General features: G+C 39.4%; 1 protein-coding gene across 1 annotated transcript in view; it reads right to left on the reverse strand.

Moving 5' to 3' along the window:
- Positions 1 to 18,433, reverse strand: part of LOC121943615 (zgc:153039) — an 84,817-nt gene that overhangs the window by 38,220 nt on the left and 28,164 nt on the right. Inside the window, exons 7-8 of the mRNA XM_042487178.2 lie at positions 12,328 to 12,485; positions 8,006 to 8,088 (exon numbers count right to left, since the gene is read on the reverse strand). Coding sequence (XP_042343112.1) covers positions 8,006 to 8,088; positions 12,328 to 12,485 — 241 coding nt within the window. The remainder of the gene's footprint in view (positions 1 to 8,005; positions 8,089 to 12,327; positions 12,486 to 18,433) is intronic.

Consider the following 18,433-nt stretch of genomic DNA (forward strand, 5'->3'; position numbering starts at 1 on the left):
ATATTGATCGGTGCAACTTAAAAGATTTAAGGAACTGCAGTAGTTTCAAGGAAATCAGATTTGTCACTGAAATGCACCATTAACCTCTAATTTAATCAGTAATTTATAGATGAATTTATTTCATTGAATTTATGCTACATCATCTTAAAAAGTATCAGGTTTATTATTTTCCGACTGACAATGCAGTTCACACAAGCAATCCGAGCACTAATTACCACTCATATTCTCTTTCTGGAAATGCAGACATATTTGGCTCAAAACTGAAAACGAAGAATCTGAGAACGTAAACAAAGGAATGTCCCACATCAGCTGGAGTCCATCACTCAAAGTAACTGCACCCTTATTTAATGCAATATTTGTATTTACACACTACTTCTATTGACGTGGTCAGCTGGGCCCATCACAGAGCTGTAGCTTTACTATTTATTCAGTGTGTAAATTACACTGGTTACCAAACAGCTCTTTTGAATTGTGCAACACTTTCAAGTTATAAACTATGGAAATCTTGCTCATCACTTGCTTGGTTTCCTCATGTACCAAACCATCCTGCAAAGTGTGGAAAAACATCCAAACTTTCAGGCAAAGGCCATAATTAGTTCTTCTATACAAACTAAAACATTTTCTGTGGATGTCTCATCGTCATCATCATCAAGCATGATTTCTTTATCTGTTTTCAATTCATTGTGCAGAGCAAGGAAATAGTTACTGTACTGTACCTGGGAACACCAACATACCTCCCTCCAGTTACCATGTGTTTTAGAATTGGCTGCTGAGAAACTCTTCTAGATTTAGAGTTCATTTTCTTGAGCTCAAGGGCATATCATTGGTATTTATGGAGGAAAGTGAGTAGCAGCTCTGATCACTGACTTTGCAGCCATGAAGCAGAAGTAAACTGATGGGGAGAGAGAGGATAGAAGGTAATGATGGGGAATTGAGATTAACGATGTCACATTATTGACAGGCGGTCAGAAAGAGAGAGAAAATGACGAACCGAGGGACCAATGAGCGTGGAAAAGGGGAGAGCAGAAGAAGAAGAGTGGAAAAGATGAGATGGAAAGAAGAGAGCAGGGAGGAAAAAAAGGCGAGTGAAAAAGAGAAAGTGGGTAAGAGAGCATCTCTGACCTCTGGCAGGCAAAGTCAGTGGGTGTCTCTCCAGTGCTCCCCTGGGTACCGTCTCTACCAGAGCATTAATTAGCTATTAACTCAGACACAAGCCAGCATGGACAACTGCTGTCACTGCGCACAATGTGTGTGTGCGTGTCTCCTGGGTCTGATTTTTTTTGTGTGGCAATTTGAAAGACTGTTTTTACTGGAAAGCAGAGTGCATAAATTGCCATAAATTTCAGTGAAATAAGTAGACTAGCACAGACACTTTTATTAAATGAAAAGAATTGAGTGGAAGCAGCTGAGTAATGCTTTGGACTACAAAGCCATCACTTTTCCAGAAATGTCTCCGGGTGACAGGTAACAGTCAGAAAGTGATGGCATAAGTGCGTGTTGGGGTTCAGATGCACACACAGTCTGGCTAATTACGTTATTAGATACAGTAAATTATTATTTTCTGAAACAGCTTATTTGACACATAATCAAGAAAAATCAAATGAAACTGGTGCCCTCAGTGTGCAATATCAATAAATGACAGAACTTGTGGCAGCTTTTAAATCAAAGTTAGCTACAATTTTATGACTTTTTTTGTTATTTTGGTATGACTGCAGTAGAAAAGTCAAAACACGTCAGTCAAAAACAGTAAGTTATGAAGGTTTAAAGAAATGACTACTAATCACTATGTGTGATATATTCCAGTGGGAGTAAATATTCAGCTTACAGGATGCTCTGAACACAGCTAACTAGTTAAACATGCTTTGGTAACATTTGTTTTCCCTGAATTGAGTCCCTAATTAACCTAATTTCTTCCTAACATGCCAAGTAGGTCAATAATGCTTATGATTACTTTTAGCTATTACATTAGAATCGCTTCAGTTGTTGTATAAAACCTATGAATAGTAAGCCTTGGCTGGAGCAACATGTAGCCTTGGATCAAGCAGTACCTGAGCGGACGAGTTCTCGAGTTGAAGATACAATGAGAAGACGAACTGATTAACATAGCCTTCAACAATTCTTACGGTATTTGTTGCCATTGCACATGGCACAGCAATGTGGAAAAATCTACCCAAAAACTTTCTCCAACAATTACTGTGACCTTGTGGCAAGCGAAGAATCCCAAAAATGACGATAATGATCTCCTCTGTAGACATTTGGTCACGCTTTGTGAAGACTAGACTTCCTGGCCGAGCACTTCATCTCCTTTTCTTTGTCAGTTTTTCTGCACGGCACAGAGCTTCATGTGGTTCTGCTGAATTAATCAGACTGTGATCTTTGAACACAGATGGCTTCCAGCGGAGTGTGAAGCAGAGGGGAAGAGTCAGCACCTTAAAGTCTGAGACCATGGTGCTCTGCCAGAAAAAGGTGAAATGCTCCTTTCAGGGTAAGAGAGAGTCACTGGCCCAAGTGAAGGAGTTCAAGTGTCTCGGGGTCTTGACAGAGATCAACAGGTAGATTGGTCAGCAGTAATGCTGATGCCGTACTGCACTGTTGTTGTGAAGAGTTCTCAACTTGCCAGTCTAAGCTCCAACCCTCAGCCTCAGTCATAAGTTTTAGGTTAGTACTGGAAATTGCGGCTACAAAAGGCAGAAATGGGTTGTTAGCTCTTATCCTTCTATGGATGTGCAGCAGCAGCAGCTGACAGGGTTGAAGGAGCTTTTTTTCAACCCAAAGACTGTTGAAGGTTCTGCATTTAAGTTTAATTTGACGCGCAATGTTAATGTGCTTGGCCATGGAGGTTGCTCCCCCCTTGACCACCAGATTCAGATTCAGAAAACAAGAGAAGGTTTCTTCTTTGCTTGGTTTAATACCTGTTGGCTGGCAATTCAGTTGTATTGAAAACCTTAATTAGACAGTCAATGTATATGGTGCAGTGACTGGATGACGTGACTCGACTTGAGTTATAATGTTACAATATATGACCCATAGGACTCAATAGCAGTCTTGATAAGCTCAAACGTTATGGATTTTTGAGTTTTTGAAAAAAGTCGAACTGGGTCCTCAATAGAACCAGGCTTCGATCCCCATCCCTGGTGGGATTTGGAAATTGCGATGATCAGCAAAATTGGAAAGCATTCTCATGACTAAACCGATTTTGCAGAAAATTCGCAGGGATTTGAAAAAACATTCGCATATTATGGAGTATTGGGGCATCTTTGCATTTATTCTTGCAATCACAAAATTATTGGGGAGACTGAATAAAACCATTCAAACTTCTCTTTAAACTTTTTCTGTCTTTCTTCTCCCTTTGTTGTTGCAGTTCGCCTATTTTCCCTTTACTTAAAAGTGCAATAAAGAAAGCCTTAGCTCGTGCCATCTACCTCCTCCTCCTTTTTAATCCTGCAGCGTGTGAGTTTTTGAGGCGAGATTACAATCAGACTTTTGTCATCAGTGAATCATTCAAATGGCGGAGGAAGAGGCTGAGAAAAAGAGGACGAGGGAGTCAATGATCTCTGATGGCAGCAGCAGCGCAGCTAACGATTTCCATCTAATTGCTCCTCCTCCACTCCTGGAGAGTAGCGAAGGGTGAAGAGAAGAGGACGGGAGCAATAGAGAAAGAGAGAGCGCAAATAATGACAAGCCATTCAGGCTTCAACACTCACCTCTGATAATGATGGGATAGTCAGGCCTATTTGCTCCTAAGATCCTCCACCTCTTTGTCTCTCTATCCTCACCCACCCCCCCTCTGCCAATATTTTCTCCTCAGACTAAATTGACCCCCTCCACACTCCCCAACATAGAAGATACAATAGAAGAGAAAAACACTACAAGCTGTCTTTGGTCAGAGTAAGAAAGGTTCATCTGTTCCAATACTACTGTATTCCTGGCCTCCGTCTGACTGCTTCCTGTCTGTTTCCTGTCTGTTCACGAAAACATTCTCTTGTACTCCTGCAGTTTCTCTGACACCACTGATTTGAACAAAACTTGGGGAAATAACGCATCTTCCCCCCAGGTTTCAAGTACTTAGTGGTACCTCTGACTGTTTTTGGCAGAACTGCATTTACTGTAGTTATAAGTAGTCTTGTTAGTGACCAGCTCAGATGGGAAATGCATCAATAAAGGATGAGGTGTCGCTTTGTTCCTGGTGGGAAAAACTCCCAAGTAGATAGAGAGCATATTTGACCACAGGACGCCTTTTCACATTGCTATAGACCTTAAACTGCACCCAGTCCATCAAGTTATAGTTGACTGATATGGCTGCATGGTTTGGATTTTTTTTAAAAAAAACAACCAGTGAGTGCAGCAAGGGGGCACAATAAGCAAATCAGCCACATGTTGCGGGACTAACGCTGTTGTCAGACAAATGAGGAGTAATAACAGCAATGGCATATCAAGTCTTCACAATATCACCCAACATGGTAGTATGGTTGGTTTTAAGGCCGTGACACATCAAGCTGACGGTTGGCCATCGGCTCACACCCACAGCCGTCATAACCGTAGTGTGTCCCGCACCGTTGGCTCTTGTCGACCGCCGGCTTTTTTCCAGCCAATTCAGCACATTGAATCAGTGGCAGAAGCTGAGAATGAAATCAGTCCGATTGGCCACTCAGCTCAGACGAGAAACAGAAGTGGCAAATGTAAACAAATAGCTAAAGGTAAGAAGGAAGGAGGTCAAAAACTAACTTGTGATGGTTTGTGTTGTTGTTTACTGGTGCACAGTAAATATTCTTTATTCTTTCCATACTGGATTGTTTCGTTAATGTGCTAACTGGCTAACAAGTGATTGCTGGCTAACTCCTGATTTCCAATTTTGAATGAGGAATACAGACAACAGCTGTCTGTTGGTATGGAGGGGAATCTCCACTCACACAGGCGCAGAACGTACGTGCTGGTTTGCCGTCCGTTTGGTGTGTTTCTGTGCAACTATTTGGCTTAGACACAGCGATGTGAGGCAACACAGCAGGAGGTTTTCATCAGCACTAGTTCTCTGATGTCGGCTTGGTGTGTCATGGCTTTTACTTAGCTCCGCTCCGATCTAAAACCACCGGCAAAACGGGTACGTTGGCATGGGTACACATCAGTGTGGACTTGATATAATGTTAGATTCAGGTGGTCACATGGGTCTCTGGTGATTGGTTAGGGAAAACTGAGTTCCTTTTCCTCACAGAAATTGGTTAAAGTGAACTCAATGTCTGACTGAAGATGGAAGGTAAGGTAAGGTAGATTTATTTGTCATTTTTTAAACAAAGTTTGAAAAAGGAAATTTCATTGGTCCTTGATCCTGCTACATCTTTGAGTTGAAAGTTGACAATTCTGTCTGCTATCAGGCACCTTTAAACCCTAACATGACCTGTGACAAGCATACCCTTGTAACTTTGCCCCAAATAATTTAGAATAAATGTATAACCTGGCAGCGATCTGCCAAAAATCATGGCTATCTAAATCTGAACTTTTACTAAGTTATCACATATGAATGGTCTTGAAAATCAAACCATTTCTTTCTGATGATGACCAGGAGATTTTTATCTGTTCCCTCATTTCATCCCATCTTGATTATTTTAATTGTCTTTATTAAGTAGCAAACAAACACTTGTCTTCAACTTGTCAATTGGAACTATGAAGAGAGACCAAATTATGTCAATTTTAGCATCCCTTCACTGCCTCCAGAATTTTGTTCAAAGTTCTATTTATTACTTACAAGACATTAAGAGGATCAAGTCCAAGCTATATTTCAGACCTATAATTGTTTTTTTTATAGGGGCGCTTACTGACGTCGAATTCTCTCACAGTTCAAGCCTAGTTTAAGAACTTTTTTTTCTTTCTGATTGAGAGGAGAATGAATTCTGACAATTGCCACGGTGAATTGTTGGCGCTGCTCTGCGGCTGACACACACATGAGAGCTAGGCTTGTTTGTAAGGTTGTCAATGTTCTGTTTATGGAATTGGCACTTCTCGAACTTGATGTCCTTCATCAATTTCCCAACACTGATGCTTTTTAGGACATTTTATGTTTTCATATTGCTTATGTTTTATGTAATGTTCTGTTGTTGCTAATGTGTTTTTCTTTAATATTCCTTTATGCTCAATTGTGCAAAGCAAATTTCCCTTGAGGAAAACAGGTTTTATTCATTCAGTACAATTTAATTGTTACATTATGTTATTTCTACTTTTCTGGGACTTCAGTGGTTCTGAAGCACCTTTTTGGAATGCATTAGTCAACAAAATGAATGACTTCAAGAGTTATTTGTTCAACACAGATGCACAAGATTAAAGCACAGTATAACAGGTTTATGTGGATGCAGACTGAGCAGTCCAGGGAAGCAAAGACATCAAACCGAGCTAGTTTTTTCTCTGAATGAAAAAGTTCTGTTTGAAGAAAGAATTCTCTTGAGTTGCACAGGAGGACTTTCTGATCTTTTTGCCAGAGGAAAGCTTCTATGACAACACTTCACAATCCAAACAACAGGAGCTCCAGCTGATTTTATTCCACTACCTCACCAACCTTGGATCTATTATCCAAAAATAATAGCAGCTTGTTTGAAGCTTCTCTTCCTTTCCTTTGTAGTGAGCTTCAGTGCTCCTATTAGCTCAGCAGGAATGTATTCCTGATTTATCGATTTCACCAAAATATATATTTTTTAAAAAGGCCACTGTTGTGTCTTTATTCTTGACCCCTGAAGCTCTGTATTTTTAGGCCTACTGATCGCACCACAACAAATGAGCAGACACAATTAAAAACTTTTTTCTATTTTGAGAAGAGAAAATGAATGAACTTGCTGTCTGAAGAAGACCATAAGACATGTAGATGAAGAGTCTACATGTGCTTTGTGGACTTATGACTGTGCCCTAGGGACAGTCATGTTGGGGGTACTGTGGGATTTCGGTGTACATTGCTTGGAGCCATCCTGTCCTTGAATGACCAATATGAGAGCTGCCAATGTATACTCAGCAAAAAATCTATCGTTTTTAAGTGGGTGTTGGCCTTCGCCAGGGTTGCCCCTCGTCACAGCAAGGGTAAGAAGAGCGTCCAGATTGGGGACCTCAGAACTGCATCTCTGCTCTTTGCAGACGATGCTGTTCTCCTTATCACACTGTGATCTTCTGCATACACTGGGGCGGTTTGCAGTCAAGAGAAAGTCTGAGCAGGCTTGGATGAGAGTGAGCACCTTTAAGGCCATGGTTCCTCTTCTGGAAAATGGTGGATTGCTCTTTTTGGGTTGGGCGAAAGTATCGGCCCCTAAGCAAGGTAGTTCAAGTATCTTGGGATTGGTGCGGTGTTGAAGTGGAGGAGCCATGTATAGAACTGCTGTGGTGAAGAAAAAAGCTAAGCTGTAAGGCATCTTGATTTACCGGTCTATCCATATTCTGACTTTCATCCCCGTCTTGAGCTTGGGTAGTGACCGACAGAAAGTGATCATGGATACAAGCGGCCCAAATACATTTCCTCCATATGGTCGCTGGGCTCTTGTTAGACATGAGAGGACGTTTAAGACATCTGGAGGGAGTTCAGAGTAGAACTGCTCCTTTGCGTCAAAAGTGGCCATTAGAGAAGATACAGACATTGACCAGAATGCCTCCTGGGTGCCTGCCTTTAGAGGTTTTCCAGGCATGTCAAACTGGTAGGAGGCCCGGGGGCAGACCCAGAGCGCGTTGGAGGGATTATATGTCTTGGGATCCTCCAGGAGGAGCTGGAGAACATTGCTGGGGAGAGGGAAGTTTGGAAAACCTTGCTGCCATCCCTGCAACCCGGACCCACATAGGTTGAAGATAGGTATGGATGGTTACAGAAGAAGTGTGACTTCTATGCCTCTTAGGGTATCACTTTGGTTTAACTTTCTTTGCCTTGCTTTTTTTGCTTTATTTTACACTAGATCAGATAAAAATATATTTTTATCTAATATGTTATATGTCAATACTTTCTGAGATTGTATGCCTTCATTCTACATTTATTTAGTCCACTAACCTGCACAAGGAACCAGGAGATGAGCACAGAGACCCAGGGGTTACCACTGTGGGACGTCTTCTTAGCTGGAGACAGCACCTTACCTGCAGGGGTGAAAATAAATTTAAGAGAAAACCTTTAAATTTTAGGGAACTGATGGTGTGAAAAATGCACTGAATATTCTCGAGTAGCAGCTTCCATATAAAAATATCAGCATTGACCTTCAAAATTCACATCAGAGAAACCTTGAACGTGTACATGGACCGGAAGTTTTATTCAAAGAAAGAATGTTATGAAGTACAATCCTTGGCTTTAATGCAGAATTTCCTCCACAACATTCTTTATTAAATGTCAGCAGGCAGTTCTCCCAACACTGAAATATGTTTAACAATTTTAAACACAGTGTGGGTGTGAAGTGAATGAAACAGCAGGTGGAAATTCCTTGACAATCTGATGTCACTCACACAGAGATGCCTGTGACTTGTCAATTCTTAAGTTTAAATTAAGCTTCTCTAATGACACCTCCCATTCACTGCTATTCTTGATGATTTTTTTTTTTTTTTTTACACTTTATTTCTCACAAGTCTCCATTTAAAAATAATGTATTTACTTGGCATGCAAATTTTGCTGCAAAAGGAAATCTTACTAGTGATTTACACAAAATAAGATATGAAATAAACAGAACTGAAAGACTTCAGATTGGTTGAGGTCAAGCTCAGTCCCACAGGATTTATAACAATGAATGTCTGCTCCTGCAGATGTACCATCAGTCACACACCAACTCCTGTGGAGATTTTGATGGCTACTTTATGCAACTGTACACCACATCCCACAGGGTAAATCAGGCACATGTAATATATATAATACAATGAAATACTAAAGCCAGGGTTAGACCTAAAATAGCACTATGTGACAGAACACAGCCCCCACATCATTTCAGCAAGACTATGGTGCTGATGCAAAAGGCTCCAGCTGAACCTCGCTCTGCTTTTGAACCAATGAAATGTAATGCCATCTAGCTACACACTGCATTGGTCAATCAAATGTGTGAAGCATGTATTCTTACTTTAAATATTTTGTATGGGGTAAGGCTATATTGAGACAGACAACGGTATGTGATAAAACACACAGCCCGAAGATTTTTCTGTTTAATGCTTGTTTGTGAGACAGACTCACGCACTCAGTTCAGCTGGAAAAGCTCCAATTTAGCAATATAGTACGCAGTTTTATTTTCACATAACGATACATTTACACTGCACATTTATTTTTCACTTGCCCAATTGGAAAACTGCATAAGGCATTCCACTTGCCAGAACACAGACTTTATGTGTTTCACTGTCGATGCCAGGTTCAGCGTTCCTACACATTTTGTATGCACAACATTTCCAAACTTTTCCATGACTCTTCAAGGACGCATAATACATTTGATTCTTGCCCCACTTGCCCAGTGGATTCACTGTGTCAATTTCTGCTGGCTTGCATATATGAAGGAGGATTTGGAAAGCAGGGAAAAAGTTAAGAAATTTGCGTGATGGTATAAAAAAAAGTCATAAATCGATGCACGTTAGAACACATTATGTCGAGAACTGCAGAAACATTATGAAACATTACGTAGAACATTATTATAAAAATTTAATTCCACACTACAGAATTCCATGACTTTACCAAACCTTTCATAGATTTTTACATATTCCATGACTTTCCCAGGCCTGGAAAGTATGATTGTTAAATTCCTTTCCAGGTTTTTAATTTCCCTGAGGATTTATGTCGAGCCCCAACTCTTGCAGGTCTGGATGCAGCTGGACACGTTATTCACAATGATCCAGATAATAGAAATTTACCACTATCAATTTATTCTTAGTAATTTTTATTGCGATCTGTGATAAAATCATATATTGTCCTGTATATATTGCATATATGTATATTCTGTCCTGTCGCATAGCTTTATAAACCATTGAGTGCAGTGTTTTGCCATTTGACAAGCCGTCAAACTCATGGATCTACCGCTTAAACTGGCCTACCTGGAGTACATTTCACCGCATCACCTGTATGAAAAACCTTCACCAACACTTCCATTGTATATTTGTAATAAAGTGCCATTTTGACTCTGAACACCCACTAATATAAATACTCGCTGTTAAAATGCCACTTTTAAAGACATGAATTACTGTAACAACAAACTAAACAACTAAACTTAACTAAAAATAGCTTACTGTTGTTGGGCAAATAAAAGCACCTTCATCTTGAGGCCATGACGACTGAGAGCACAAACATGCATTATGTTCCTTTTCTATTATAATTCATGAGGTCTCCTATAGCAACAGATTCTGGAACATTAGACATTAGAGTGGCAGTAATAACCTTACTGTTTACAGATTTGGACTGGGGATGGCAATTTCTAATGTTAGTGACATTTAAACAAAATGTATGTAATTACCTGCACATCTGGTCAAGAAAGGCGAGAGCAAGAAGAGAGTGGGTGGTCGAGACAGCGAGGGAGACCAACTAAGCTGGCAATATTTAATACCTTACAGTGCTGTGTGGTTTATTGGGAGACAACCCATTTACAGACAGCCTTGCATATTTTTAAATACATGTTGATATAATGTCATGCGTAAGTGATATTTGTGTTGAATCCCGTGGTAGCTCTGCACAGTGGAGGTAGAAAGACGGACATGAAGAGACATGACAAAAAACGACAAGTGAAGCAACTCAAAGGAGCGCTGTGACGGTTTGTGGAGTGGGAATTCGAGTTTAAGACTAAATTTCACAGCTGATGAAGGATGGGAATTAAATCAGTGCGACTTTAAAGTCAAATCAATGCCGCTGAGAGGAGCAGACTGAGTGATGGAGAGGATGGAGAAAGGCAGGACAGAGGTGAAGGAGTTAGAGATTAGTGAGTTATTGAGAAGAAAGAAATGTAAGATGTGTGGGATGGCACAACAAAACTGTGTGTGTGTGTGTGTGTGTGTGTGTGTGTGTGTGTGTGTGTTGGAAAATTGATGCATCCATCACTCTGTTTGCATAGGACAGTGGCAAGGTTAAGCTGTGAGCAGCATGCATGAATGACAACGAGAAGAACAACACAGTCACATTCACATACAGTGTGGTCATACTAACCATTTCAGACCTCCTACAAGACCATTACACATTTATGGCTCTGCAGTCATTGACTCCTAATTAAAGAGATTAATCTAAGTTAACCCTTTGCATGTTGGTGAACCAGCAGCTGAACTGGCGTCTGATCACTCCATGTAGGAACTCGCATTAATATAGCCATTTACCTTCCCTGACACACACGGACGCACGGCTATACACGCACACAGAAAAAGGCCAAATCAATTTGCAATAGACTTAACAAAGGAGCAGAGGACGGGATAAGGAGGATGCTCACAGTCATTAATAACGACAAAACAGCAGCCGGCATCGATTCACACAGAGGCAAAGAGAGATGGAAATCACATGAGCGCTTGGTATGGGAATGACTGTGGGAATAAAATCATGGATAACATCACAACAACTCAAGGTGATTTGGGGGTAAAACTTTGAGAGAGCAGAAAGTTATGTTGCTCACTGCTTGATTAGTTTCTTAAGACGAACCTAGGTATTCGTAAAATAAAATAACAGTTCACCCAATCCAAGTTTAAACGCAAATATGTTCATTAGGCTTTGGCAGAATGAAGGTATAATGTATCTAGGGTATTTAAAAATCCTGAAGTTATGTTTTTCAATTCCGTCATAAATACAGACACTTCTCTCTCTATTAAAAATCATTGTATTTAGTGCACAGCATGCACCACCAGAGCTCCGTCTCCAGTCTCTACTGGTAGAACAGACAGCTGAGCTGAAAGACACAGTGACACCTAGTGGTGGAGGGATAAGTTACAGGACTGTAAACAGCCAGCGGCCAGCAGGCAGACAGAGACCATGGGTGATAACAGCATGTTTTTTACATCTAATTTGGCGAAATTAGAACTTATTTTGACCAAACCAGACCTGGCGATTGTTGGAATTCTTTATTAAGGAGGAGTTATTAAGTATTATACTGAAGTTTTTCTAGCTTCTAAGCCATGACAGAAATTGTACCTTACATTAAAATTATTTTCAATATCATTATCTTCAATAGCATGGTTTTGGATGTCCAAAGAGACCACTCCAAATGGAAAAGAAAAACAAGAAAAAGAAGCTCTGTTTCTAAAATTTAAACTTTCAGTGATTTAATAAGCATACAAAATAGGTTGTCTCAGTCCCAGGTCCCATCTGCCTCCCTAATAACAACTCTAACAGCAGTTACAGAGGACATCCCTCCCCAGCAGGAAATAAGAAATGGTCGCGCTACCTACCAAACAAGTCGTCCCTGGCCAGGGCGTAGAGGATGCGTGAGGCTCCGATGAGGTTGCTCATGGCGGCAGAGAGAGTTGAGGAATAAACCCCGATGGTGACAAAAGGATTCCAGATGTTGATATCTCTTAGGAAACTGTAATCCCTCTGCAGCAGGATGCTGTAAAGATTTGGAGAGTACAATTTAGGAGATTACAGACATCAAGAATTTGGCCCTAACTATGAAGCAAGTAGAAAGTGCATCAATATTCACCACAATTCAATCATTCAGTTATTTTTACTGACACCATGAGCACCAAAGAAGGCGGTTTTACTGGCAAAGTAAAAAAGAGAGTCACAAAAAAAGAGAGATTAGTAGATGTAGAAATTTTTTTAAGCTAAGGAAAAATGTCCAGATAACTATATATATTTAAAATTATTTTTAAGAATTTTTTTTTCAAGTAATTTCTTGCTTTGTATTTTTTTTACATTTACTACTTTTTTAGGTTTTTTTGGCAAATGTTATATATACTTACATACTATACTATAAATACTTACTAATTCTAACTCCTGGGTCATCACTTCTTTTATTTCTTATTGACTTCTTCCGAAGTTTTTTTTTTTTTTTTTAAAAAAAATAGGTTTCAAAGGGTTAAAAAATAATTTGATTGTATTTCCCATCTTTGCTGAGCAACAGTTTTGGATGGAATTAAACACCCATCACATATGGACGCCTGTCTTAAATATGAGCCTGTTGAGTTCAGTGATTTAAAATAATAATAGCTCGGGCCAAAACACCTTTGCAATAAAGGCAATAAAAAGCCAGAAAAATATCATCTTAAAAAGAAAAGTTTCACACACAACAGCACCACACAGGGGACACCCATCAGCTCTATAGCCATAAACAGATAAACTCTTCCATTTTATTACGTTCATATCGGGAGCTGAAAATCAAGTGGTCCGAAAGGTTGTGTGTCATTTTAAACTCATTTGTTCTGGGGGGCAAAACGTGTCCAATGAAAAAGAACATGATTGAAGAGGAAGTGATGATTACTCTGCCGGGGTGCCTAATGATGAGATCCTGGAATAAGGGGCTCACTCCAGCGAGTGTGTGTATGTGTGTGTGTAAAGCAGATGCTGTACTAGATATGGAGAAAGAGAGATCAGAGAGTACAAAAACCACAGCGGGGTGTGCATGATTGCAGCCTGCCCCCCCACCTCTTTTCAATACAACACAGCTAGAGAGGAGAATTAGAGTGCAAAGTGTTTCTCTCTCTCTCTCTCTTGATCCATTTCAATCTCTCTTTGTGTTTCGATACACACACACACACACACACACACACACAAACACAATCCATCTCTTCCCCTCCCTCATCCCCTCCATCTCCCTCATCATGTTTTTAAAACCCATTCAAGGGATTTTTTTTCTTCTTCTAGTTTTCTCCCCCTCTCATGTTACCTCTCCTCCTTCCACTGTCCGTTCTCTCTCTCCCTCTTTCTCTCATAATTAAGAGTCTCATCACGTTTTCTTTCAGGTCCAATGATTTTAATACTTATTATCATGGCCCTGTTAACTATTGTTCACTCCATCCAAAGATCTGAGCACACTATTATTTCACATGGAGCCCCGAGAGGCAGGCAGCACACACACCCACACACACACACACAGATTTAGTATACGCATACAGCACACATGCGCACACACACAGTGGCTTTTGCATTACCACAAATCAACTAAACAAAGGTTCTGTGGAGAAGTTAACATCACACTCGAAATTAGGAAATGCCTACTACTTTGTTTATTTGGCGTCTGTGTGTGTGTGTGTGTGTGTGTGTGTGTGTGTGTGTGTGTGTGTGTGAATGTGTGTGGCACTGCAGTGAAAAGTTTATGAGCCATTGCTGTAATCAGACTCTCTGACATATTAATAACACCAAACAACTGGTATGATTCGCAGGCACACGATTGGAGGGGAGTGTTGGCGTGTTTGTTGCACAAAATGAGGAGAATCATGCAAAAAAAAAATTTAAAAATAGGGTGAAACACATGATGAGGAATTAAAGTTTGTGTGTGAGGTGAGTGATGATGCGGGTCAAAACTTATAGGCTGATTATTAATTTCTCTGACTTGCAGCAGGAGGAAAATAAATCTCAAAAAGCTTGACATTTCCAAACTGGCTCTCAAAAACAAAGCCGCTGCAAACTGGGTGACAGCAATGACAAATGGTGTAGATGTGTGTGTCTGTGAGAGAGAGAGCAAAAAAATAAGAGAGAGAGGGAGAAAGGGAGGGAGGTTGTTCATGTGTTGGGTCATATTAACCCTTTGAACACTGAACAAATTGGTTTGATTTCTTTCAAACATGTAGGGAAAAGGTATGAGCAAGTTTAATCTTTAAAATTACTAAATAAATATAGTTTTCTCAACATTTTTTAAACCTAATTTAAGCTATTTTTTAGATAGTTTTCGTGTCACCTTTTACTTAATTTTTTGAAGTTAGGGTTAAATGTACTTAAAAATTAATTTTAGAAAAGAGGGGAGGATCATTAGAAAATGATCTAAAAAATAGGAAAAAAATGTCCACAAAAATAATTTAAAAAATAATAAAATTACAAATTTAAACTATATTACAGAGAGTATTTATTTTCATTTTTATTTGCAGCACGTTGTTAAGGTCATTTTCTTGTTTCTTTGTTTTTTGGGTTTTTTTGTGTGATTATTTCTGAGTAATTTCCTTGGACCTTTTTCGCTAATGTTTTGCTCATTTGGGGCGATGTCTTGTTATGTTGCTCATGCCTTCTCCCAATGGTTTCAAAAGAAATCAAACAATTTGCTGTTTTAAGTAGCTTGCGAAACGTATCCGAACGCAGCACAAGAAAACTGATGTCGATCCAGGTTTTAAAGGGTTTTTATATTTTTGTGTTTCTTCCTTCGTTACCTTATATGTGACTCTGCTTGTGTGAGTGCGTGTTTGTATGGAGCCTCTAAAGTAATTATTGATCAGATCATCCAGCTGAAATGAGCTCTGCCATCCAAATAAAGAGGAGAACAAAAGCGCAAGGGAGCGAGTGACAGATTAAAGGAGCTCGTTTAGAGAAGAGGAGGAAACAAAGCTGAACGACTAAAAGGAGCCCGCCGAGATTGTTTGGCCGATTGTTCTCGCCCCTCCCGGCCCCGCTCCCTCCCTTCAGCTCATTGGTTTACCATTTTTATTCATGCCCTCATTTGTGTATTCATGCGTATTCATCTTTATAATCCATCATTTCATGTGTTTGTGCTTATGATAATTCACCAGCGAACATTACGGATTAATTATCCGCGATTTTTCAAATGGGATGAAAAATGACGAGCTGACAAACAGGTGTATTATACGCGCAGCGTGAAGCTTCTCATCACAAACAGTGCTTTATTTCTGATCCTGGTCATCTCAGCTCTCCGAGGGCGAGGTCACTTCTCATCACGACTAACGTTAACGATTCAGGATCATGTAGTTTAATGATCCTGCAGAAACAGGCTGCAGAATGTCCAATAAATGCTCAAGTGGGATCACAGCTAGTTACTGAGATGGCTCTGGCTTATGGCTAATATCACTGTTATGCTTATTGCACCATTATGTGACCATTTGTGTCTCTGCAATATGGACCCGATGGTCCTGAAAGGCAATACTCCGCCTCTGTGGAATGCAAAGGTTAGTCGCTCTAATGGATCTCTCCAAGGACAGCATCTATTCAGCTGCATTTTCTTTTCTTTGTCTTTCTTTTCCTGCTTGTAAACAGGAATGAATGAGTATATCATTACTGTACAAGAATACTAAAAATTTCATCTGCGAAAGGACCATTTTTTTATCTTTTTCTCATTGTGTATTACCTTGAATTCTTAAAGAAAACTTTTTTTTTTCTCGCATGCCTCCACAGTGAGGGGAAAATCCAAAAAAGGCGAACATTCTTCATGAATTGAAGTTAACATTCACATTTAACAACAGAAAATAATTTCAAAACATCAGTTTGTGATCTCTAACACAACTGCAGTATAACCCAAGTCTTATACTCTATAAGTCTTATACTCAGTACTTCAAAAAAACATGCATTTTTTAATTAAAACATTATAATTTAAAACACAAACAGGCAGGTGCACTACTTGTTTAAAGAAGTGTGTGTATGTTTTTATACAGTTTTGCTGTTTTATCCACAGAGCCCCATTTACCTCAATTCAAGAACATGGTTCACACTTTTTGGATTTTTCGATCACTGTGGAGGCATGCCAGAAAGTTTTCTCCAAATATTCACAGTAATAGGCGGTGAGTACTCAGAATACACATGGTCATTTGGCAGCTTAGGGATTCTTTAAGAGCTGCTCATAATTTGTGCTTTTACATTCAAAATGCTACATTAAACGCATTACAACTGCACTTATCAATATTTTCTGTATCAGCGGTTAATTAGATTATTATGTGAGACAGAAAATTATTCCCAAGTTCTGCACATCCACTGTTACTGTTTTTTTTTTTTTTTTGCAAATCTTAGCTCATTTTTTTGTCTTTCCAGCCCAACAAATTCTGCTGTTATCACCCCCTCCCTCAGCAGCAGGCAGCTGTTTCCCACTTGACAGTAAGAGGTCTATCCTCAGTGTCAAGTAATAGACCGTTAGTTATGAGAGAAAGGCATTTTCATTTGATTAGTGCAGCTCGTTGTTAGTTGAAAGATTTGCAGAGACTTTATCCGGCTAGGCTTTTTAGTTACACCTACAACTGCAGCAGGCCATCACTAATGAGCCACTATTTTCCAAGTTGTGAGGGTGCCCATTTCATTGAATCTTTACAAGGCCAGAACTATTATAGATAAATTAGGTATCTGCCGAGTCAGTGTCCCCAGATATTTATATTCACTTAAATATTAATTAAATATGTTTCTGACACATCAAGATTTTAAACAGCTGTAGACAACTAAATTTGGCATCCCTATTTTTTTACATGCTTCTTGAACCAAATTTTGATGGTTCTAGTTAAAAAAGTACATTTATAAGCTTAAATTATTGCTATAATATTAAGTGGAAGTTTAACTGTGAGCTTCTGGAAGTTAAATTTTGGTCGGTCAATAAGTGACTGAAATTACAAATGATAGCTGCTAGCTGACTGTGTTGTACATGGCTCTCTGCTGAGATATATTGAATTTTTATAACTCTTAGAACTTGTTCAGACTGCCAGCTCAAAATCTATTTTATATCATATATCATATCCAGATTGATTTTGGAAAGTCTGGACAGCAAATCTAAACAACATTTGGAGGTGGTTTAAAATAAGATTCAGAATTGGATTTCTACAGGTGTGACCCAGTCTGGACGCTCAAATCGAATGTCATGTCAAATGTCTTTTGCATCACTCACAAAACGACAAACCACCACGCTGTCAAATCCAAAGTGATGGAAATGCTGAGCAGAATCCATGCTGAGTGCTCGATCTTTGAGTTTGTCTGGTGAGATACATGTATGGAGGACGAAATGATGGACCTCCAGTTCTCATGCCTCTGCATTAGACAGCTGCATCACAAGCATAGCTATGTAGTAATTGACACTTACGATGTAACCACAGCAACCAATGCAGATAGGTTAGTGACATCTGATAGTGTTGTCGCGATACTGGAATTACTAACGATATTAGATACCGACTATAGCATGACAAAAACAAGTCTTCTTTTCTTGGTTAGTAGCAAAGGACAGCAAAATGACTGTAATAAACATAAAGGACAAGAGAGAGCCAGAAAGTACCGCTGACATGGTGTATCGTTACTGCAGAAGTGGACATTGAGTACTGAAACCTTTTCAAATATTTAGTTACGACATGTATCGTTAAATCACTATTTTTGACAACACTAAGACCTGGAGACACAAATCTGATCTGATTATCTGCAATAACAGTGCAGAGAGTCTGTCTTAAAATCTTATTTGACAAACAAATCTTAAAGTATTTGAAACTAATGAAAAGATCAAACTAATCTTTGCCTGCAGTCTGAACGAAGCTTTAGTCTCTGGTATTGGTCAAGCTCCAAAACCACTGGATCCTACAAGCAGCTTGAAAATGTCATTCATATTTCATTAAATGTCAAGCCAAAGTTTAGATGACTATGACATCATCGAGG

This window comes from Plectropomus leopardus, chromosome 6 (genome assembly GCF_026936395.1).
Source record: "Plectropomus leopardus strain MGB_pleo_1.0 chromosome 6, ASM2693639v1, whole genome shotgun sequence".
NCBI classification, from domain to species: Eukaryota; Metazoa; Chordata; class Actinopteri; order Perciformes; family Serranidae; genus Plectropomus; species Plectropomus leopardus.